The sequence below is a fragment of the Colletotrichum fioriniae genome, assembly GCF_027942845.1.
Source record: "Colletotrichum fioriniae strain IMI 355084 chromosome Unknown scaffold_9, whole genome shotgun sequence".
In the NCBI taxonomy this organism is placed as follows: Eukaryota; Fungi; Ascomycota; class Sordariomycetes; order Glomerellales; family Glomerellaceae; genus Colletotrichum; species Colletotrichum fioriniae.
In genome coordinates, this window is record NW_027076845.1 from 1,061,152 (window position 1) to 1,077,900 (window position 16,749).

The following is a 16,749-nucleotide window of genomic DNA, read 5'->3' on the forward strand; positions in this document are numbered from 1 at the left end:
ATATCGATCGATCAAAGTCTGATCTAGTTACGGCTGTAACGAGAACTCAAGAAAAGGTCAAAAATTTGAGTACGGGTAGAGGTGATACTCGAGTCGCCAATATGTCACCCCCTTTCTCCCGTTTGCAGTCGACGACAGAGGGTAGGAGGCCCGACAACATCAATACATTGTTTGGTTTTGCTTCTAGGCCCATCTATGCGGCCGGATAGGATCTTTCGATTGCAACCTACCAAGTCCTTCACGTGGGCCGCATGGGCGAATGAATCAGAAACAAATGGGTGTGGTCTTGGCAGACAGCGGGTTGAGTCGGATTGCTGCATTTGCCATCATTTTGCGTTGCCTATCTGGCAGATCTGGACATTGTTCCGCGCGGCTGGGGTATTCGTACTGGAGGCCCGGAGGGATACTTGGCGTCCGGGTTGGGAGATGAGCGTACCATGTACCCGTACCGTTGCCATCTCACAAATCGCATGCAGGACCTGCTACGCCGGAAGAGGTGTACAGCATTAATGGCGGCATGGCGGTGAACAAGTAGAGGAAGGCGGTGGTGGAATATGCTGGCGACGACCTCGTGTTGAGGTGGTGAGAGTGAGAACTGACTGGTGTCATGGAGAGTGCTTGGCAAATGGCAGTGGTTATCGGCTCTCTCTACTCGGCGGATGGTGTGCTAGGCGTGGACTCGGTCGATGCGACGGACGGAAGAAGCGACCGGCCGTCCGCGGGCCAGGGTTGTGATTGACAACGAGAATGCCAGAATGCCGTATTGGAGGTGCATTGCCTTTCCGCGAGTTCCTTATCGGCAAAGGATAAGCCAGTGTGGTTGAGCTTTTGGACAACTTCCATTTTCTTCTCCGGCGACTTTGCCTCCAAAGCCAATAAACGGGACGTTCAGGTTCCCCGGAAGGCATCCATAGATCATCGGTTGGGCAGTGCTGACGACTGAAAGGCCCCCGTTGTAAGAGATATGTTGCGCCTAAAAAAGAGTCAATGGGCATCAGGATGAGGGATCTGCTCCTGGGGACGCCGATGGGTTTCACAGGCCGCCGTGGCTTGCAAGTGGCACCTGCTTGATAACATTATTATAGCCATGGGCAGCGAATGAGTGTTTCTGGTAGGGGTTGGATGTTCCCTAGCCAGGTACCACTCGCCGGGAGCTTGGTCGGACTGATGGTCTTCTCGGCCGGGATGTCCTGTTGGAGGCGAAGTGCCACGCCGTTTCAATGTATAGGGGTAGAGAGGCATTATTCGTCGGTGGTATTGTGACCACGGAAATATTGATGGTGCGCGCGTCCGGGAGTTTAGCCAGTTTCCTACTGATTGTGAGGCGGTCGCAAACATGCCACAAGCTTGCTCGTCAGGTACCGGTAGAAAACCACCAGATTCGCGGTGCTGATGGGAGTAACGGACGAATTTGACTTTGGTATACGTACTGCGTACATGTCCACTCCGTACGCCTGCATCGAGGATTCGTAGACAGACCAGTTGAGGGACACTAACTGTGTGGGATACCTAGACTGCATCTTAGGTCGATGGTAGTACTGCCATTGCTGTACATATATATCAGACGTAGTGGAATGTCTTGGCTGGTCCGTTAGGTGGTGTGTATTGAACATGCATGTGTTCACATGCTGGAGTTGCGCTAATTGCTGCTGAGAAGAAGGTCAGTCAGGAACACCAGGGATGGACAGCGTCGGAGAAAACCATGAGATGCAGCAAAGGAGGGTAAGAGATGTGCTGGCACAAAATGACGTATTAGAGCCATGCAGTACACACCAGAGGCTGGCGTGGGAGGGAGGGTAGGACGTGGTGCCCCTGTCACGATGCAGTTGCTCTTGTTGCTCCTTTGGGCGTGAACAGCACGCAGGTGAGTGTCTGCTTGGATGGATGGGCGACATGTTGCTGACCCACCTAAAATTAAAGTTACTTGGCACTCCTCCGCCAGCTTGGTCGGGGGATTCTAGGGATTTTAGGGGATTTTGTCCTGGCGTGTCTTGGAATGGTACGCCACGAAACAGATCTCGCGAGTCGCAACCAATCTTACCTTGCGTAACCATCAGAATGGTAGGCTAAGTGCTTGGTGCCACATTAAGACAGACTGGTGGACGAGATCGGAGCAAACCGACGCGTGCCGAGGGTGCAGGCGTGTTGGAAGATGTCCCGAGTAGTGTAGTAACCCATGGGACTTTGAAGGACCAAGACTCGAGCGGGCGGACGCTGATGCTGGATGTCGCATAAAGATAGCAGCACATGAATGATGTGCGCAGATGATTGGCGATCATTCCGACAAGTTTTCGACATGATGCTGCAGCCACCAATGATCTAGGGATAGAAGGTATGCAAGAGGCAAGGTGGTGCAGGCAGTGTGAGATGATCAGCTCTGATATGACTGACGTGAGGTGACTGCAGCTGCATCCGCGGTGCTGCCGAGATGTTCTGATCCCCCCCGCCGTACACAGTCGGTAAGCAAGTAAGGTGGTAAGGTGAGGTGCGGTGAGGTGAGGTGCTGCCCATTGTAATCTCGATTCTTGAGGAAAGGAAGACAGCTCCCTCCTTTCATGGCCCACTCCATCGTTCTTGTCTGAGGTGCATTGGCGACGAAGTACTTGGGTAGGGTACATCCGAGATGTACCTCTTCTGTTCCATCCGCAGTGGGGCCGTAGGTACTTCCCAGTGCCAGGAAAAGCTTAGCTTGGTACGAAGTACCTATCGCCCAGGCACCGCAAGGAAAGGGTCGAATTCGACACACTTTTCCACTGAGTTTCCATGCCAGGTTCCAATGGTGCCAGTCCAAAGTCGAAAATGCTGACGGGACGGCTACCTTTGGCGTCTCCAGTTCCACGGCAAGGATAAGAGTGGACATTGCAGGCTGTGGATGCTGCTGGATGCACCGCGGTTGGATGGCTGACCACAAGGACCTCTTTGCGGTCAACTGTCAACTCCACACTTCACACTCCAGTCTCCAGAGTTCCAGGGCAAGCGTCCAGAGCTTACCTACTACCGTGCGCCCCCCGACACGCCCGCACGCCGATTGCTTGCCTCCCTTTTCTGATTAGGGAAAATAAAATAAAAATAATAACAGCGAGGAAAAATTGGATTGACGCCTTCGTTTCGTCTTGGCCCGTGGGGGTGGGTGGGAGAGCACAAATATCTGCCTACCTGATACATTAATCCAGTCTGGCACTTCTTTCCCAATTTTTTCGCTCTCGCTGACCCTTTGTCGAACGAACAGTCGCGCCGGTAGCTCAGGTTGCTTCTTCCTTGTGAAGAGCCAAGAGTTGAGCCACTTCCCACTTTGAGCGGTAGTGGTGCAGTGTGCTTGCTCCCTGGCTCATTGGCGTCGGTATCTGCAATCCAATCTGCTTGGCTGCACCTGCGACACTTGCAGCACCAAGTTTGATCTTGATCTCATTTCATTGACCCGTCCGATCAAGGCCATCCATACCTTACCACGCATTACCACACAATCGCCTGTACTGCGTTCAGGATACTTCGACTCTTTCTCCATCCTGTTTTTTTTTCTCTCTTTGCGCCCTCCGACTAAACCTACCTGCCCTGCAACAATAACAGACGATTAAAACTGATGTCACACCTGCTACGACCGGCTACTGCTACCCCATCCACCTTTCGCCATACCAATTGATCGTCATGAATTCCAGCTTAGCCGTCATCCAATCCTCGACCTCTACACCAGGACGGTTAGACTAGAAAGCTTTACAGCCACAGCCACACTGCCAAGGCCTGGACCATTTCGCCCATTCTCACTCCACCATCTCTCTTATACCTATTCCCCCCGAAGGCCGATGTCTTGTCTGTTCTGGTTCTAAGCCGGAGGGGAATTTCCTCCATTACATCAACAACACCAACAAAGCCCATTTCCGTCCGCGATCCGAGAGAAATGCTCGAAACCGCGCGCGGCTGGCTGCTCGACCAGCTCCGGGCAGCCAAGCCTTCTTTTATATCCAAGAAGCCTCATTTCAACTTCATCTCGGCTCACTGTAAGTTCACCACCATCCCAACTACCATTCTCAGTGCCCACAAGGCCTTGCGCTGCGCACAGCACTAATCTGCGCACCACGCTCCCCCTTCAGACTTTTGGATTGTCAGTCTCACCATACTGGGCTCCATCCTCATCTTTGCCTCGGCCGGTGGTCAGTTGGCTTATATTGACGCCCTCTACTTTGCAAGTGGCGCCAACACCCAAGCCGGTCTCAACACGGTCGACGTCAACCTGCTCAATACATTTCAGCAAGCATGCCTCTACTTCTTTACCATGACCTCGAACCCCATCACCATCCACTCTTCTGTTGTGTTCCTCCGGCTGTACTGGTTCGAGAAGCGATTTCAAGGAGTCGTCCGCGACGCTCGCCAACAACGGAGAAACACCATTTCTAAGTCAAAGTCCCGCGCGAGGGATGACTTGAACCAGGCTGAGAGGGGCCGTTTGAGCGTGCGCAATATCAAGGTTATGCACACCAATGGCCACCGCTCGAGAATGACCAATGATGGGATTCTACTCGACATGAAGGAGGACGAGGATGGTCGCATCTCGCCGGGGAGCAATGGTTTTGTTCCCGTTCCCAACACGCCAGCACATAACTCGGGAGAACACTCGCCAGCCAGAGTACCCGAAACCCAAGAAGAAACCGGCACAGACATCACCCAAGGTCGAATCACGTTTGCCCAGCATGTCTTCCGAAGCGACGGCACGGAACCAGAAGTCAAGCTTCCATCACCGCACTCGCCCGCCCATTTTGCCATTCTTGAGCGCCAGCGGGCTGGGCCCGATGAGACACTGCGAATTCCGAACCCCAGAGACGCAGAGAAGGGCATGAAGCCAAAGCGAGTCGAAGACGATACAGCACCTGAACCAGAAGACGAGAGAGATGGCAGTATTCCGCATATCCACGTTAACGGTGGAGCGAACAACTTGTCGGATGACATCGGCAACAATGTCCACCGCCCACAGACGATCAAAATCGAGGAGCCTGAGCGACCCAGGGATACCGAGAGAACGGTCAAGGATGAGATCGCGGATGAAGCCGAGGTGATTGGTAGAACCATCTTCCCATTCTCGCTCCGCAAGCCCAAGAAGTTCTTCAAGGGTACCAGCAACGACAATGGCGAAGGCAGCAGCTCTGAAAACCCTCTTGCGAGAGTCAGGAGCAAGACGTTCGACACCATCAGGACTGCATTGACCCGCGAAAAGGTCGAGGACATGCCGTACCTGAGTTTCACGCCCACCATGGGACGCAACTCCGCCTTCCCGGGCTTGACCATTGAGCAGCGCGAGGAATTGGGTGGTATCGAATACCGGTCCCTGAGGACACTTGCTGTCATCTTACTATGCTACTTTTGGGGTTTCTCGCTCTTCGCCATCACCTGCTTCCTGCCCTGGATCTACACGAGCTCTAATGCCAAGTACGCCGCCATCGTGGAGAACTCGGGTGTTAGCAAGGCCTGGTGGGGAATTTTCACGGCGAATTCGGCTTTCAACGATCTGGGACTTACCCTCACGCCTGACAGCATGAACTCGTTCAACGACGCTTCTTTCATCCTGTTGATCATGTCTTTCTTGATCATTATTGGCAACACCGGCTTCCCCATCATGCTCCGAGTCGTCATTTGGATTCTCTCCAAGATTGTACCAAAACGTACAGGACTATGGGAGGAATTACGCTTCTTGTTGGACCATCCGCGTCGTTGCTTCACTCTGCTTTTTCCAGCGGGCGCTACCTGGTGGCTGTTCATCATTCTTATCGGTCTCAACGTCCTTGACCTGTTGTTCTTCGTCCTGCTGGATGTAAGTTATTCTCGCTACCCTTGACTGAACTATGCTGACTATGTTTGCAGCTGAACGACAACGCTGTGAGCCACTTGCCGGTGCACGTTCGCATTGTGGATGGTATCTTCCAGGCTGCGTCGACCAGAACTGCAGGCTTCTCGGTTGTCAACATTTCGCTGCTGCATCCTGCTGTGCAAGTGTCGTATATGATTATGATGTATATCTCCGTTTTTCCTATCGCTATCTCGATCCGTCGCACCAACGTGTACGAAGAGAGATCTCTGGGTGTTTACCACAGCCCTGACGAGGATATGGAGGGGACCAACGAGAATAGCGCCTGGTCATACGTCGGTACGCATTTGCGTCGCCAACTTTCTTTCGATTTGTGGTACGTCTTCTTGGGACTCTTCATTCTGGCCATCACGGAAGGCAAGAGGATTCAAAACAAGGATTTCGACGTCTACTCGGTCCTATTCGAGATCGTAAGTGCCTACGGTACGGTCGGGTTGAGTCTGGGTTATCCCAACGTCAACGCTTCCCTCTGCTCTCAGTTCACCACCGGAGGCAAGCTCATCATGATTGCGATGCAAATTCGTGGTCGCCATCGTGGTCTACCGTACGGCTTGGATCGCGCTGTTCTTTTGCCAAGCGAATCTCGGTTCGAGAAGGAAGCCGCCGAGGCGCAGCCAGTTCTGGTCCGGTCTGCTACTGCCGCATCGACGGGAACTGCGCTCAGCGCTACGAGGTCAAACCTGAGGTCGAGGAGAATGAGCACGAACAGGGGCCAAGGCATCTTTACTCAATTCCTTCACCCTGGCCCCGTGATCCCACACGAAGACAGCCTCACCAATCTCCCCAGACGCAGTAGATCGTTTGGGGTCGACGAACGGCCGCCGATGGCCGAGGATATGAGGAGGCGCAATACGGAGCCCGTTGATGACGAGACTACGGATACCGATAGCGACGTGATCACAGCGCCTCCGCGGAGAGTAGTAACCACGCCCGCGAGACCCGCGATTTGACCTGTTTTGTGAGAAAAGAAAAAGGAGCATACATTGCAAGGAGTTTGTACTATGGAGTAATCACGGTGGGAACATGTTTTTGATTGGCGCGGTATCCAGTCGTTTCTATAAAACCAAGGCGGACTAGATGGCTCAGGCCGCGGACAGACTTTTGATTTTGGCGTTTGTTCTCACTGTACATTCTTAAGATACTGTACACTTATGACGACTGATGAACAACCATGCGCGGTCCGACTTTTACATGACTTTCTGATGGATGCTGAGTAGCTTGCGTAGATCAGGCCTCAATATGGCCAGTTCCAGAGACATGGTTGTTGAATGTGTTTGTCGCCGTGGCCAATGCCTCAGCCCCTGTGTCAGTCACAATGTCACCTCATATGAGTCTCAGATGGCCATCACCGCCTTTAGTGTTTAATGTGATTTTGTTCATGTACACGACTCTACACAGACCAATGTTGTACAGCTCGTCCGTTTTTTTCCTAATCGTACATTCCACCAACGTACAAGCCTTACTCCCGCATCAACCGCGTCCTCTCCAATCAATATCTCGTCTTTATCTTGTACACAAAGCCTTCAAGAAGAGATAGACCGTCCCATAATCCCCCGGCCCCATTTCTCAACCCCTTCCCCAATCTCTTTAAAACCTCGAACCAGCCCTGCCCTTGCTGCGCGAGCCGTACCTCTCCTTCTTCCAAGCAAAGACGAGGTGATCGACGTTGCCCATGTCGTGTTTGGGCTTGCGCAGGTACGTCAAACGGGCGCGGCGCGCGCGCTTAGGCCGGCGCCAGACGATGTCAATGCCGATGACGGTCGGGGAGTAGATCTTGTACCACATTTCGACGCCGACCTTCATGAGCTGGCCGCGGAGGAGGATGCCCGTGTCGACGCCGCGGCGGCGAATGGACATGCAGACGCCCGAGAAGGGTTCTCCCGATTTGGTGGTCACCATGAGGACGTCGCCTACTTTTGCGGCGTCGGGGCGGGCTGGGTCGAAGAGGCGGGTGCGGGCGCCGGTCGGGTCGAGGGTTGTGCGTTGGGCGGCGTCGAGGGAGGAGAGGGTTCTTGTGGGTTGTTTGGCGGATTGAGGGAGGAGGGTAGACTGCAAAGGTTGGCTTGTTGCGGGGGCCGTCTATGATATTGTGTTAGCTTTCCGAGGTTTCGTATGGTCATTGTAGATGAGGGAAAGCTTCAGCTTACAGTAGGAGGGCTTCACTGAGGGCGTCACCGGTGAGGGTGTAGATGATGGCGGCTCGGGGGCGGCGGCGGTGGCCATGGACCGGGTGAGGAGTCTTTGGTGCCGCGTCTGGCGGAGGGCCGTCTTCAGGCAGCCCATCGGCCGCAAGAGACTTGCGGCGTTCATTGTGGTGATGGTGTCTTGTCGTGGGACGGGACGATGCAACTTCGTCTGATCGAGCGACGACAGGCAGAGCTTGGTTAAAGGGTTCAAAAAGTTCGAGAGGCTGTTCGAGGTGCGAATTGCGGGCTGTGATTGGCTCGGTGCATCAATGATGCGGAGCCGCCGGGCCGGGAACTCTTTCGATCCAAAATTTTGGGTGGCTACCCTGCAGGCCATTCCCGCGTAGCTCCCTTTTCGCCGACGACGGATGAAGGAAGCCTCTGTCGAGCTTATACACAATCCAAATCGCCCATCATGTCGAGGATATTAATGGGAAGGGCCCTTAGGGGCGCCAAGGCGTCGGTGTGGGATCAGCCGGCATGCATGGCACAGCAGCAGCAGCAGCGGTCCTTTGGTCAGACGCCTGCCCGTCAAAGTACGTCGTCTCGTGATAGATCTCGCATTGATTCTATGAAGTGTACAAAAAGGACAAAACTTTGGCTGACAGCTTGACTTTCTTTTTCAGACCCCCAAGTCCTCTTCGACAAGACCACGACGCCCGGCCTCGGCCCGATCCTCGAGGAGATCCAGACCAACATCATCCTCCCCTACCACCTCCCCATCCACCAGCGCAAGCGCGTCTTCTCCGAGAAGCTCAAGCACCGCCTCAAAAACGACCCCGTATACCTCGAGATCGACGGCCTGGAGCACCGCTTCAACCACATCAACGAGGAGGCCCTCCCCCCCTCGCGCGACATCACCTGGAAGGCCCTCCGCGCCATGGAGACCCCCCAGGACTGGAACAACTTTGGCCGCCTGCTCTCGGGCATGCGCACCGCGGGGCGCCACTACAGCCAGACGGATTTCGCAAAGATGATTCGCATCGCCGGCCAGCAGGGCCAAATTTACACCATCATCGAGGCGGCGAGACAGGTCCGCAAGACGGGGATGAAGCTCGACAACTCGGAAAAGGTCAACGAGGTGCTGCATTTCGTACAGATGCGCGCCGTTGAGAGCGAGTGGGACCAGGAGAAGACGAAGCAGGCGCTGCGGTGGGCCGAGATCGTGCTCGAGATGCTCGAGGACAAGGGCCACGCGCCCAATGCCCGCAAGCTCAGAAAGAGACAACTTGCTCAAGAGGGCGTCACTGCGGAGCAGGAGCGCTTCGCCCTCTACAACGACCCGCAGATCATCGGCGCCGCGCTGCACCTGTCGGCGGTGCTGGCCGTCAAGCACAACGACAGCAAGGACGTGGACGGCAAGGTCGGCCGCCTGGCCAAGAAGCTCGTCGAGCGGTGGCCCGCCGGCAAGGGCCTGCTGCAGCTCCACCCGGCCGAGGCGTACGCCGACCGCGTCGACGGCGTGGCGTACCTCGTGCACAGCCGGACGCAGTACCTCTCGTACGCGAGTCCGATCCTGCACGGCCTGTTCCTGGCCGCGCGCGTGGTGGAGAAGCCGATCGCGGACCGGTTGAATGCCATTGCGGCGTCGTTGGGACCCGAGGTGAAGGATGTTGCTGAGAACCAGACGTTCCCTGCCGAGCGTGGGCTCAAGACGTACAATGCGCTCTTTGGATCCGAGTAAGCGGATGATGTACGGCATAGACAGTTGGACTGGGAACAAGAGGTGTGTGATAATAGGAAGACATGGGGGCGACGCTGGAAAGAGCGGTGATGGGAAGCGAAGAGAGGGGGATGAGAATCAGAGAGGCTCCAAAAAGGGGCTATGTACAGCTGATATGTAAAATTATCTATGTATACAACACAAATACGCACACAACCAACGACCAAAGACAAGGTCCGCTCTACAACCACACGACCAACAAACTGCCTAAGGCAAAACAATGTACTTTTCCAGATGCTTCGGTATCGCCCCCAAAAGCTTCTTCTCCTCAAGCCACTTGCGCGAGAACAGCCGCTCGGCATACCGATACGCGCCATCGCACAGGATCGTCACGACGGTGTTCCCCTTGCCGAGCTTTTCGGCCACCTCCTTCGCGGCGACCACGTTGAGCGCCGAGCTGGCGCCGAGGTACAGCCCTTCCTCGTCGAGGCACCGGTACACCATCTCGATGCTCTTCTCGTCGGCGATCGTCAGCGACCCGTCGACGAGGCCGATGTCGGGCTGCAGGTTGTCCGTGATGCGGCCCTGGCCGATGCCCTCGGTGATGCTGGACCCGCTCCGCTCGACGAGCTGCCCGCCCGAGGAGACGTACGAGTGCAGCACGCTTCCCGGCGGGTCGGCGAGGAAGGACTTGACGCGGCCGTTGGAGATGTCTTTTAGGTAGCGCGTCGTTCCTGCCAAGGTTCCGGCGGTGCCCGTCGCGCAGGTGAAGGCGTCGATCTTGCCCTGCGTCTGCTCCCAGATCTCGGGGCCCGTCGTCTCAATGTGCGCGCGGCGGTTGGCCGTGTTGTCGAACTGGTTCGTCCACACGGCGTTGTCGAGCTTCTCGGCGTGGCGGCGCGCCTGGTGGTTGTAGTTCTCCGGGTTCTCGAAGGCGACCGCGGGGACGGGGTAGACTTCTGCGCCGAGCAGCCGCAGCAGGTCGATTTTGCCCTGGGACTGGGTGTTTGGCATGTAAATGACGAGCTTGTAGCCGCGCGAGCGACAGACGTGGGCGAGGCCGATGCCCGTGTTGCCCGCGGTGCCCTCGACGACGGTGCCGCCCGGCTTCAGGAGGCCGCGCTCCTCGGCGTCCTTGACGACGTAGAGGGCGGCGCGATCCTTGACGGAGCCGCCTGGGTTCATGAATTCTGCTTTGCCGAGGACTTCGCAGCCTGTTTCGGCGGAGAGGCGGTTGAGGCGGATGAGAGGGGTGTTGCCGATCGCTAAGGGAGGTTCGGGTCAGTGGATTGTGCTAGGAATGGGGTGTTCTATTGGCCTGTTCCTTCGTGTGAAGTCCGAATTGAGAGTGTGAGGGAACATACCGCCAGTGAGGCCCTTGACGACGCCTTGCGCGCGGGAGAGGTTGAGGGAGTAAGCCGTCGGCGGGTCAATGGCGCGGACGGCCGTCGTCGCGAAGCGACGCACGGCGATGCGGCTCATGTTGGGCTTTCTGGTTGCGGGAGCTACCTCAAAGCAGGACTCAAATATTCAACTAATCAGTTGGCCGTGTTGCGAGTGTGTGGTAGGAAGAGAGCTCAGGGAATTTGAGTCGATGTGCTGAGGAAACGGGCCTCCGGCATTCGGCTTTCTAAGCTTGCAAGCATGCATCCGTAGTGGGGGGGCTTTTCTTCAATTGGGTTCAGCTTTGGCAATCACGTCAGAGCCGCTAGCGGCCGTGAGTGGGGCGCGCGGGTGACGGGGCCGGGGGCCGGGGGCCGGCAGTCGGTCACTACGACGGCCGAGCCGGATGGACTCAATTCCTTATATCTGTTTCTTAAGATTGTTGGTTGTGACCACGACACAGAGATCGAATCAACAGTATTATAGAATCGAGATATTCTACGAAGCGATCCTCAATGAACCAAGAATTATCCATTTCGCCTATTACTGGGAGAGTATTCGAGTTGGGGATACGTACTCACCCAAGTCGCCGATGCATATTCAGATTCCCCCCCAATGACCACTGGCCAATTACTATCATGCATGATCATCAAGCCGTCTCACGTACGGCGATGGGAATAATCCCTTCGCGCCCATGTACACCCCGAAAAACCAGTCCCCGTTCACGTCCTCAATCTCCCGGATCTCGGCCCCCTTGGGGAACAACAGCTCGTCTTCGGCCTTGGGATACCACGCCCACGTCGCCGTCGCCCTCATACCGACTCCGCCGTCCGCGGGGAACCCCTGCGCGAGGCCCTCGCCCGTGGGTGCGTCCGCCGCAACGTCCCTGGTCACAAAGCGCTCCCGCGTCTGCCCGCCCTCGTGCCACCACCACTTCTGCGGGGCCTGGTCGTCGGTGCCCTCCGACTGCGTGATGCGGAGGTTGCGACCGCCCACGAGGTCGGATAGTATGTGCCGCAGCTGCCCGCCCGGCCCGTCGCGGAAGCCGACCACGATCATGCGGTGGCCGTTGAGACACCGGCGCCAGCCCGCGTGCCCGTTCTCGGGACTGATTTGATCGCGCGCTTCAAGATTGGCGTAACAATTTGTGCATACATCGTAGTCGCCGGGTTGCGTGTCCGGCTCGATGGAGCTGGTGCAAGTGAAGCAGTGATATCGGCTGTGGCTGGGAGAAATAGGGTCCTGACAGACGTCGCAGCGCGTCGTGAACGTCAGGGGCTTGAAGGGGCCGATGTTATGAATGTTAGGCCCCGTCAGCACAGCGGCCGCGTGAGGCGGTTGAGGCGACCTGGGACTGGCAGGCGGCGTGTGTGACGGCTGAGGCTGGTACGTCAGAGGCAGAAGCGGATGGGTGCATGATCGTCCCTGGTTCACGCAGTTATTGCAGAACCCCCAGTCGCCAAAGTTGCAAAAGTCGCAGCGCCAGAAGCACTCGTTCGCCCAGGCCTGGCATCGAGCACAGAAGTTGCCGCTTTCCAGCCGCTTCATCGGATCGTCGGTCGTGAGAGTTCGCCTACCTTCCGCTCCACCCGGAATGATTTTGGGCTGTAAGTAACGATTCGCCGTCAGCATGTGTGGTCTGGGTATATCCTCATGTGCCGTGTGTCGAGCCTTTTCCCACTTGGCCCACGCTCCGTACCCGAAGCCAAACCAGTGCAAGCAGCCTTTGCCCGACCTGTAACAGTCGATGCAAATATTCCAATTTCCGCTGGCGCAGATGCCGCAGTTGTAGTGTAGGTCGTATTCGATATGCTGCTTCGCGCAGCGGGAACACGTAATAGAGGGCTCGGGGTATAGTTGCGAGCGTGTTCGTTGATGGCCAGGGGTCGTCGGACTCCCGATTCCCAAACCCAAACCCAATCCGACAGGACCTGAAGTTGCCTGGCTGATGATGGACAAGTCTGCCGGCCGGTTTGGCCGCTGCAGCCTAGGCGATAACGGCTCGATGGGCGGAGACGCGGCAAAGTTGGAAGACACCAACGCAGAAGAATTCGTCATGCGGTTGGCAAAGGTAAGCTCGCGCGGTGCTGGCGAAGTGGTGGTCGTCGGCGACTGCGTCGTGGTAGGTACTGATGGCGTACTCGAGCTTCTTGCCTCGGTGAAGACGGTTCTCGGGGCGACTGCTTCACCAAAGTGTGTTCGTGACGACAGATCGGTCTGCGACCGAGTGGTGACACGGGTCTCGGACTGCGTTGCTGGAAGGGGTGTCGTCGCGCTGCGACCGCCGCTCGAGGTTCGCCTCCGTCGCCGCCTCTCCTCTGGTCGAACTTCGAGGTGCAGGGCACTCTGTGAGAGTGGCGGCCGGCTGCGATCTTCGGGGAAACCAGTCGCACTGGTTGACCTTGAATGCGGCCGTTGCCTGCTACTGGGCCTGCTGGTGTCCGATGCACTTGACCTGATCTCCTGCACGCGATCTGGAGAGTGCCTGGATTGGCCACTCGTATCCCTCCTCCTCGTTCCCTCGGCCCTCGCGCGCTCTCGCTCCCGTTGCCGTCGTCTGTAGGCCTCCGTAATCTTTCGACTCAGCTCATCGTTCCGGCTCAGGTCGATGTTGTCCAGATCAAGCCCGTCCAACAAGCCCTCTTCCTGGATCTGCCTAGCAAAATCTTCGATTTCCTTCTGAACGTCGCGCTCGCTCAAATCGCTTGAGCTGATGAGTGATCTGAGTGACGACTGGTGCTCGATTTGCCGACGCCTCATGTCAGATGACTCCTGGGCACGCTGTCTCGACTCACTCCTCCGCCGTCTCCTTTGCTCGCCCGACCTCGAGTCCGGCTGCAGCTGGTCCCCAGTAGACCTCCCTTCGTCGTCTCGCGGTCTCCGACTGCCCTCGTGTCTATGGGTATGGCGACTATCCCGACTGTGATCCCGGCTCCGCCTGGTTCGTCCATCGGCAGAGCTACTGTCCTCTCTCCGCCGTCGATGTCGATGTCCCGAGAAAGAGTCTACTCCAGCGTCTCTGAGGCTCATCTCCCGCACATCTTCCAGCAACCTCCTCTCTTCCTCGTCTGCGCGCCTCTCTTCCGGCGTTCTCTCGGGAATCTTGACTTCGGGCAGCACCTGATCACCCGGCTTGTACTTCTTCACCATTTCCGCCACGTCGGATTCGGATCTCCTCCTGTCCGGGTTCGCAGCCACAAACATGTCGAGAAGAGTGGCGACGGTGGCATTGTGCCTCGTATCGCGAACCGGCGCACGACATGACGGGCAGGTGAAGATGTTTGTCCCTGGTGCGGGCGGGGTCGGTGAGTTCTCGGCCTGCTGTGCTTGGAAAGAGAACCAGTCCTTCAAGCAGGCACCGCAGTACGTGTGTAGACAGTCGAGCAGAGTCAGGGGCTGGTAAAGCAGCTCGGTGCATATCTAGAAGAAGGCAAGAAGAAAAGTCGGTCAGCGCGCATATAATCTCTAGAGTCCTGCAGAATTCAATGGGGGTTGCAAAAAAGTGCCCCTCTCCTAGGGCGACGCTACAAGCGTTGGATCAGACGACAGCGGGCGAGAACTTACAGAGCACGTCAACTCCCTCTCCAGATCGAGTGCGGGCTTTGAGGAATCCATGCGGGAACTGTCGCTCCGCGCGATCCCTGGAATGCCGGACACAAAGACAATGTCATGAGGAGATTTGTCCAGCGGGATCGCGAGGGGAACATGTCGGTTTAAGACTGGCTGTCAGGCGAGCCTTAGGTGAAGTGGGTGGCGGGGCCGAAAGCTGGGCGCGCCGTGGCCGCTGTAGCAGAAGCACCTCACAGGCTCAAAGGGTTACAGGCTCAGAAGGAAAAAAGGTGTGTAAGGGGTCAGAAATGGTCAGAGACCGCCCTGCGAGATGACCCCGACAAATGGATTGGACACTAAGGTACGGGTCCAGTGGCCTACAGGCTACGGCTGCCCGCTGCCCGCCCCAAGTTGGGTGTCAACCCCACGTTGGTTCCCGCCCGCCGCCGACCCCTACCCCTGCCCTTCGCTTCAAAAAGCACCCCAACTCCCACGCGGAGCCAATAAGCTGAGATCATTGCAACCCCTCCGGTACATTTTGGGACGGGCTAGCCCCTTGTAGGCTCCTAGTAATACGAACTCAACGCCCACCGACTCTCCGGACTTCTTCAGACTAAAGGTTTAAACTGCGTATTCTCGGCCAGACATGTGCGCTGCTCGTAAAGGTTCAAGACTCTTTGGTTTATGTGGCTTTCTACGCGTTGGCTAAGGTAGGCGAAGAATCTCGGAACTAAAGTCACCATGCATGGAAGCGAGTGCTGTACGAGAGAGACCCCGAAAAGTAACATCATCCTTTTTCCTGCAGAGCAACACAGCCAAGCAAAAATGTGGTGCTGGGCTGACTGTATGCTCTTGCATGATCTTTTTCATGCCGAGAAGTTTGACGGATTTCCCCAAATACATGCACAAATTCATTCATCCAAGATCATAGTTGCACAACATCATGTCTTTGCCAGACTCGGCTATTTCGCATACAGCTAGTCTTCTCACAAGCATAACGCCCTCAAGAGTGAGTCCACTCTGCCTTCTTCTTCTCGGCGAATGCCTTCATGCCAATCTTTTGGTCGTTGCTGCCAAACAAACTGTGGAACACTCTTCTCTCAAACTCGACACCATCCCTCAAAGGCAAGTCCTGGCTCTTGTTTACAACTTCCTTGCACGCGTTGATGGACACCCTGGAGTAGCCAGCAATGGTCTCTGCCGTCTTCAACGTCTCCTCCATGAGAACCTCGTATGAAGGGAATGCCTTGGCCGCGAGACCCCACTTCTCGGCATCGGCACCGCTAAAGGACTTGCCCGTCAGAATCAACTCCATGGCCTTGGACTTTCCGATGGCTCGGGTGAGTCTCTGGCTGCCGCCAGCACCCGGGATCGTGCCGAGCTTGATTTCGGGCTGGCCAAAGTTGGCAGTCTCGGTGCAGTAGAGGATGTCGCACATCATGGACAGCTCACAGCCTCCGCCGAGCGCGTGACCGGAAACAGCGGCGATGATGGGCTTCTTGACCTCGGTGGTGAGGAGCGACCACGACTCGATGAATGATTTGGTGTATGCCTCTGAAAAGGTGAGAGGAGCCATCTTCTTGATGTCGGCACCGGCGGCAAATGCCTTTTGGGAGCCGGTCAAGACGATGACGGATGTTTCGTCTGACGCGTTGAAAGCCCTCAGCGCATCATTGAGTTCATGGATGAGGGGAGTGCAGAGGGCATTCAAGGCCTTGGGGCGGTTCAACGTCACTAAAGTGGATCATGGTGAGCATCGCCGTCGTAGAGTGATGATTGATTACGGCTGGAACAGCAGTTACCTTGGCCAACACCAGGCTTGGGCTGAGAGACCTGAATGAACTCGTATGTCTTGCTGGCGAATCCGCGTGTGAGTCTGGGCAGCGTCGGCGCCTGCATTCGCGAGGCCACCGGCCGGAGGTGTCTGATTGAGTTCATGGTGAGGCAGATGAGAGCTCGGGAAGAAGCTCGATGTGAATGCAATACAATGTGTTGTGTACGAAATAAGCGAACTGTAGTACTACGCAAGATGGTTGATCTTGAATTCAATTGAAACAGAGATGTCGTGTTAATTAAATGAAACGAATTGTTGATGGAGCTGTGATGTAACAGGT

At 56.2% G+C, this 16,749-nt stretch overlaps 6 protein-coding genes across 6 annotated transcripts; 2 read left to right on the forward strand and 4 right to left on the reverse strand.

Annotated features, from left to right (window-relative positions):
• Positions 1-3,895: 3,895 nt before the first annotated feature.
• Positions 3,896-6,804, forward strand: TRK1 (low affinity potassium transporter; the record flags this gene model as incomplete). Its single annotated transcript, XM_053199198.2, has 3 exons — positions 3,896-3,995; positions 4,089-5,800; positions 5,851-6,804. The coding sequence occupies 3 exons, from the start codon at positions 3,896-3,898 to the stop codon at positions 6,802-6,804; spliced, it is 2,766 nt and encodes a 921-aa protein (XP_053043347.1).
• Positions 6,805-7,441: 637 nt separating this feature from the next.
• Positions 7,442-8,164, reverse strand: N0V96_007757 (uncharacterized protein; the record flags this gene model as incomplete). The annotated part of the gene is made up of 2 exons (XM_065758125.1): positions 7,442-7,933; positions 8,018-8,164. 2 exons carry the CDS (start codon positions 8,162-8,164, stop codon positions 7,442-7,444), a joined length of 639 nt encoding a protein of 212 aa, XP_065613267.1.
• Positions 8,165-8,455: 291 nt separating this feature from the next.
• On the forward strand, positions 8,456-9,724 carry N0V96_007758 (uncharacterized protein; the record flags this gene model as incomplete). The annotated part of the gene is made up of 2 exons (XM_053199196.2): positions 8,456-8,576; positions 8,667-9,724. The coding sequence occupies 2 exons, from the start codon at positions 8,456-8,458 to the stop codon at positions 9,722-9,724; spliced, it is 1,179 nt and encodes a 392-aa protein (XP_053043345.2).
• Positions 9,725-9,970: 246 nt separating this feature from the next.
• Positions 9,971-11,185, reverse strand: CYS17 (Cysteine synthase 1; the record flags this gene model as incomplete). The annotated part of the gene is made up of 2 exons (XM_053199195.1): positions 9,971-10,968; positions 11,068-11,185. The coding sequence occupies 2 exons, from the start codon at positions 11,183-11,185 to the stop codon at positions 9,971-9,973; spliced, it is 1,116 nt and encodes a 371-aa protein (XP_053043344.1).
• A 537-nt stretch (positions 11,186-11,722) lies between these two features.
• On the reverse strand, positions 11,723-14,701 carry N0V96_007760 (uncharacterized protein; the record flags this gene model as incomplete). The annotated part of the gene is made up of 2 exons (XM_053199194.2): positions 11,723-14,506; positions 14,651-14,701. The coding sequence occupies 2 exons, from the start codon at positions 14,699-14,701 to the stop codon at positions 11,723-11,725; spliced, it is 2,835 nt and encodes a 944-aa protein (XP_053043343.2).
• A 937-nt stretch (positions 14,702-15,638) lies between these two features.
• Positions 15,639-16,573, reverse strand: N0V96_007761 (uncharacterized protein; the record flags this gene model as incomplete). The annotated part of the gene is made up of 2 exons (XM_053199193.2): positions 15,639-16,369; positions 16,438-16,573. 2 exons carry the CDS (start codon positions 16,571-16,573, stop codon positions 15,639-15,641), a joined length of 867 nt encoding a protein of 288 aa, XP_053043342.2.
• Between the last annotated feature and the right edge of the window lie 176 nt (positions 16,574-16,749).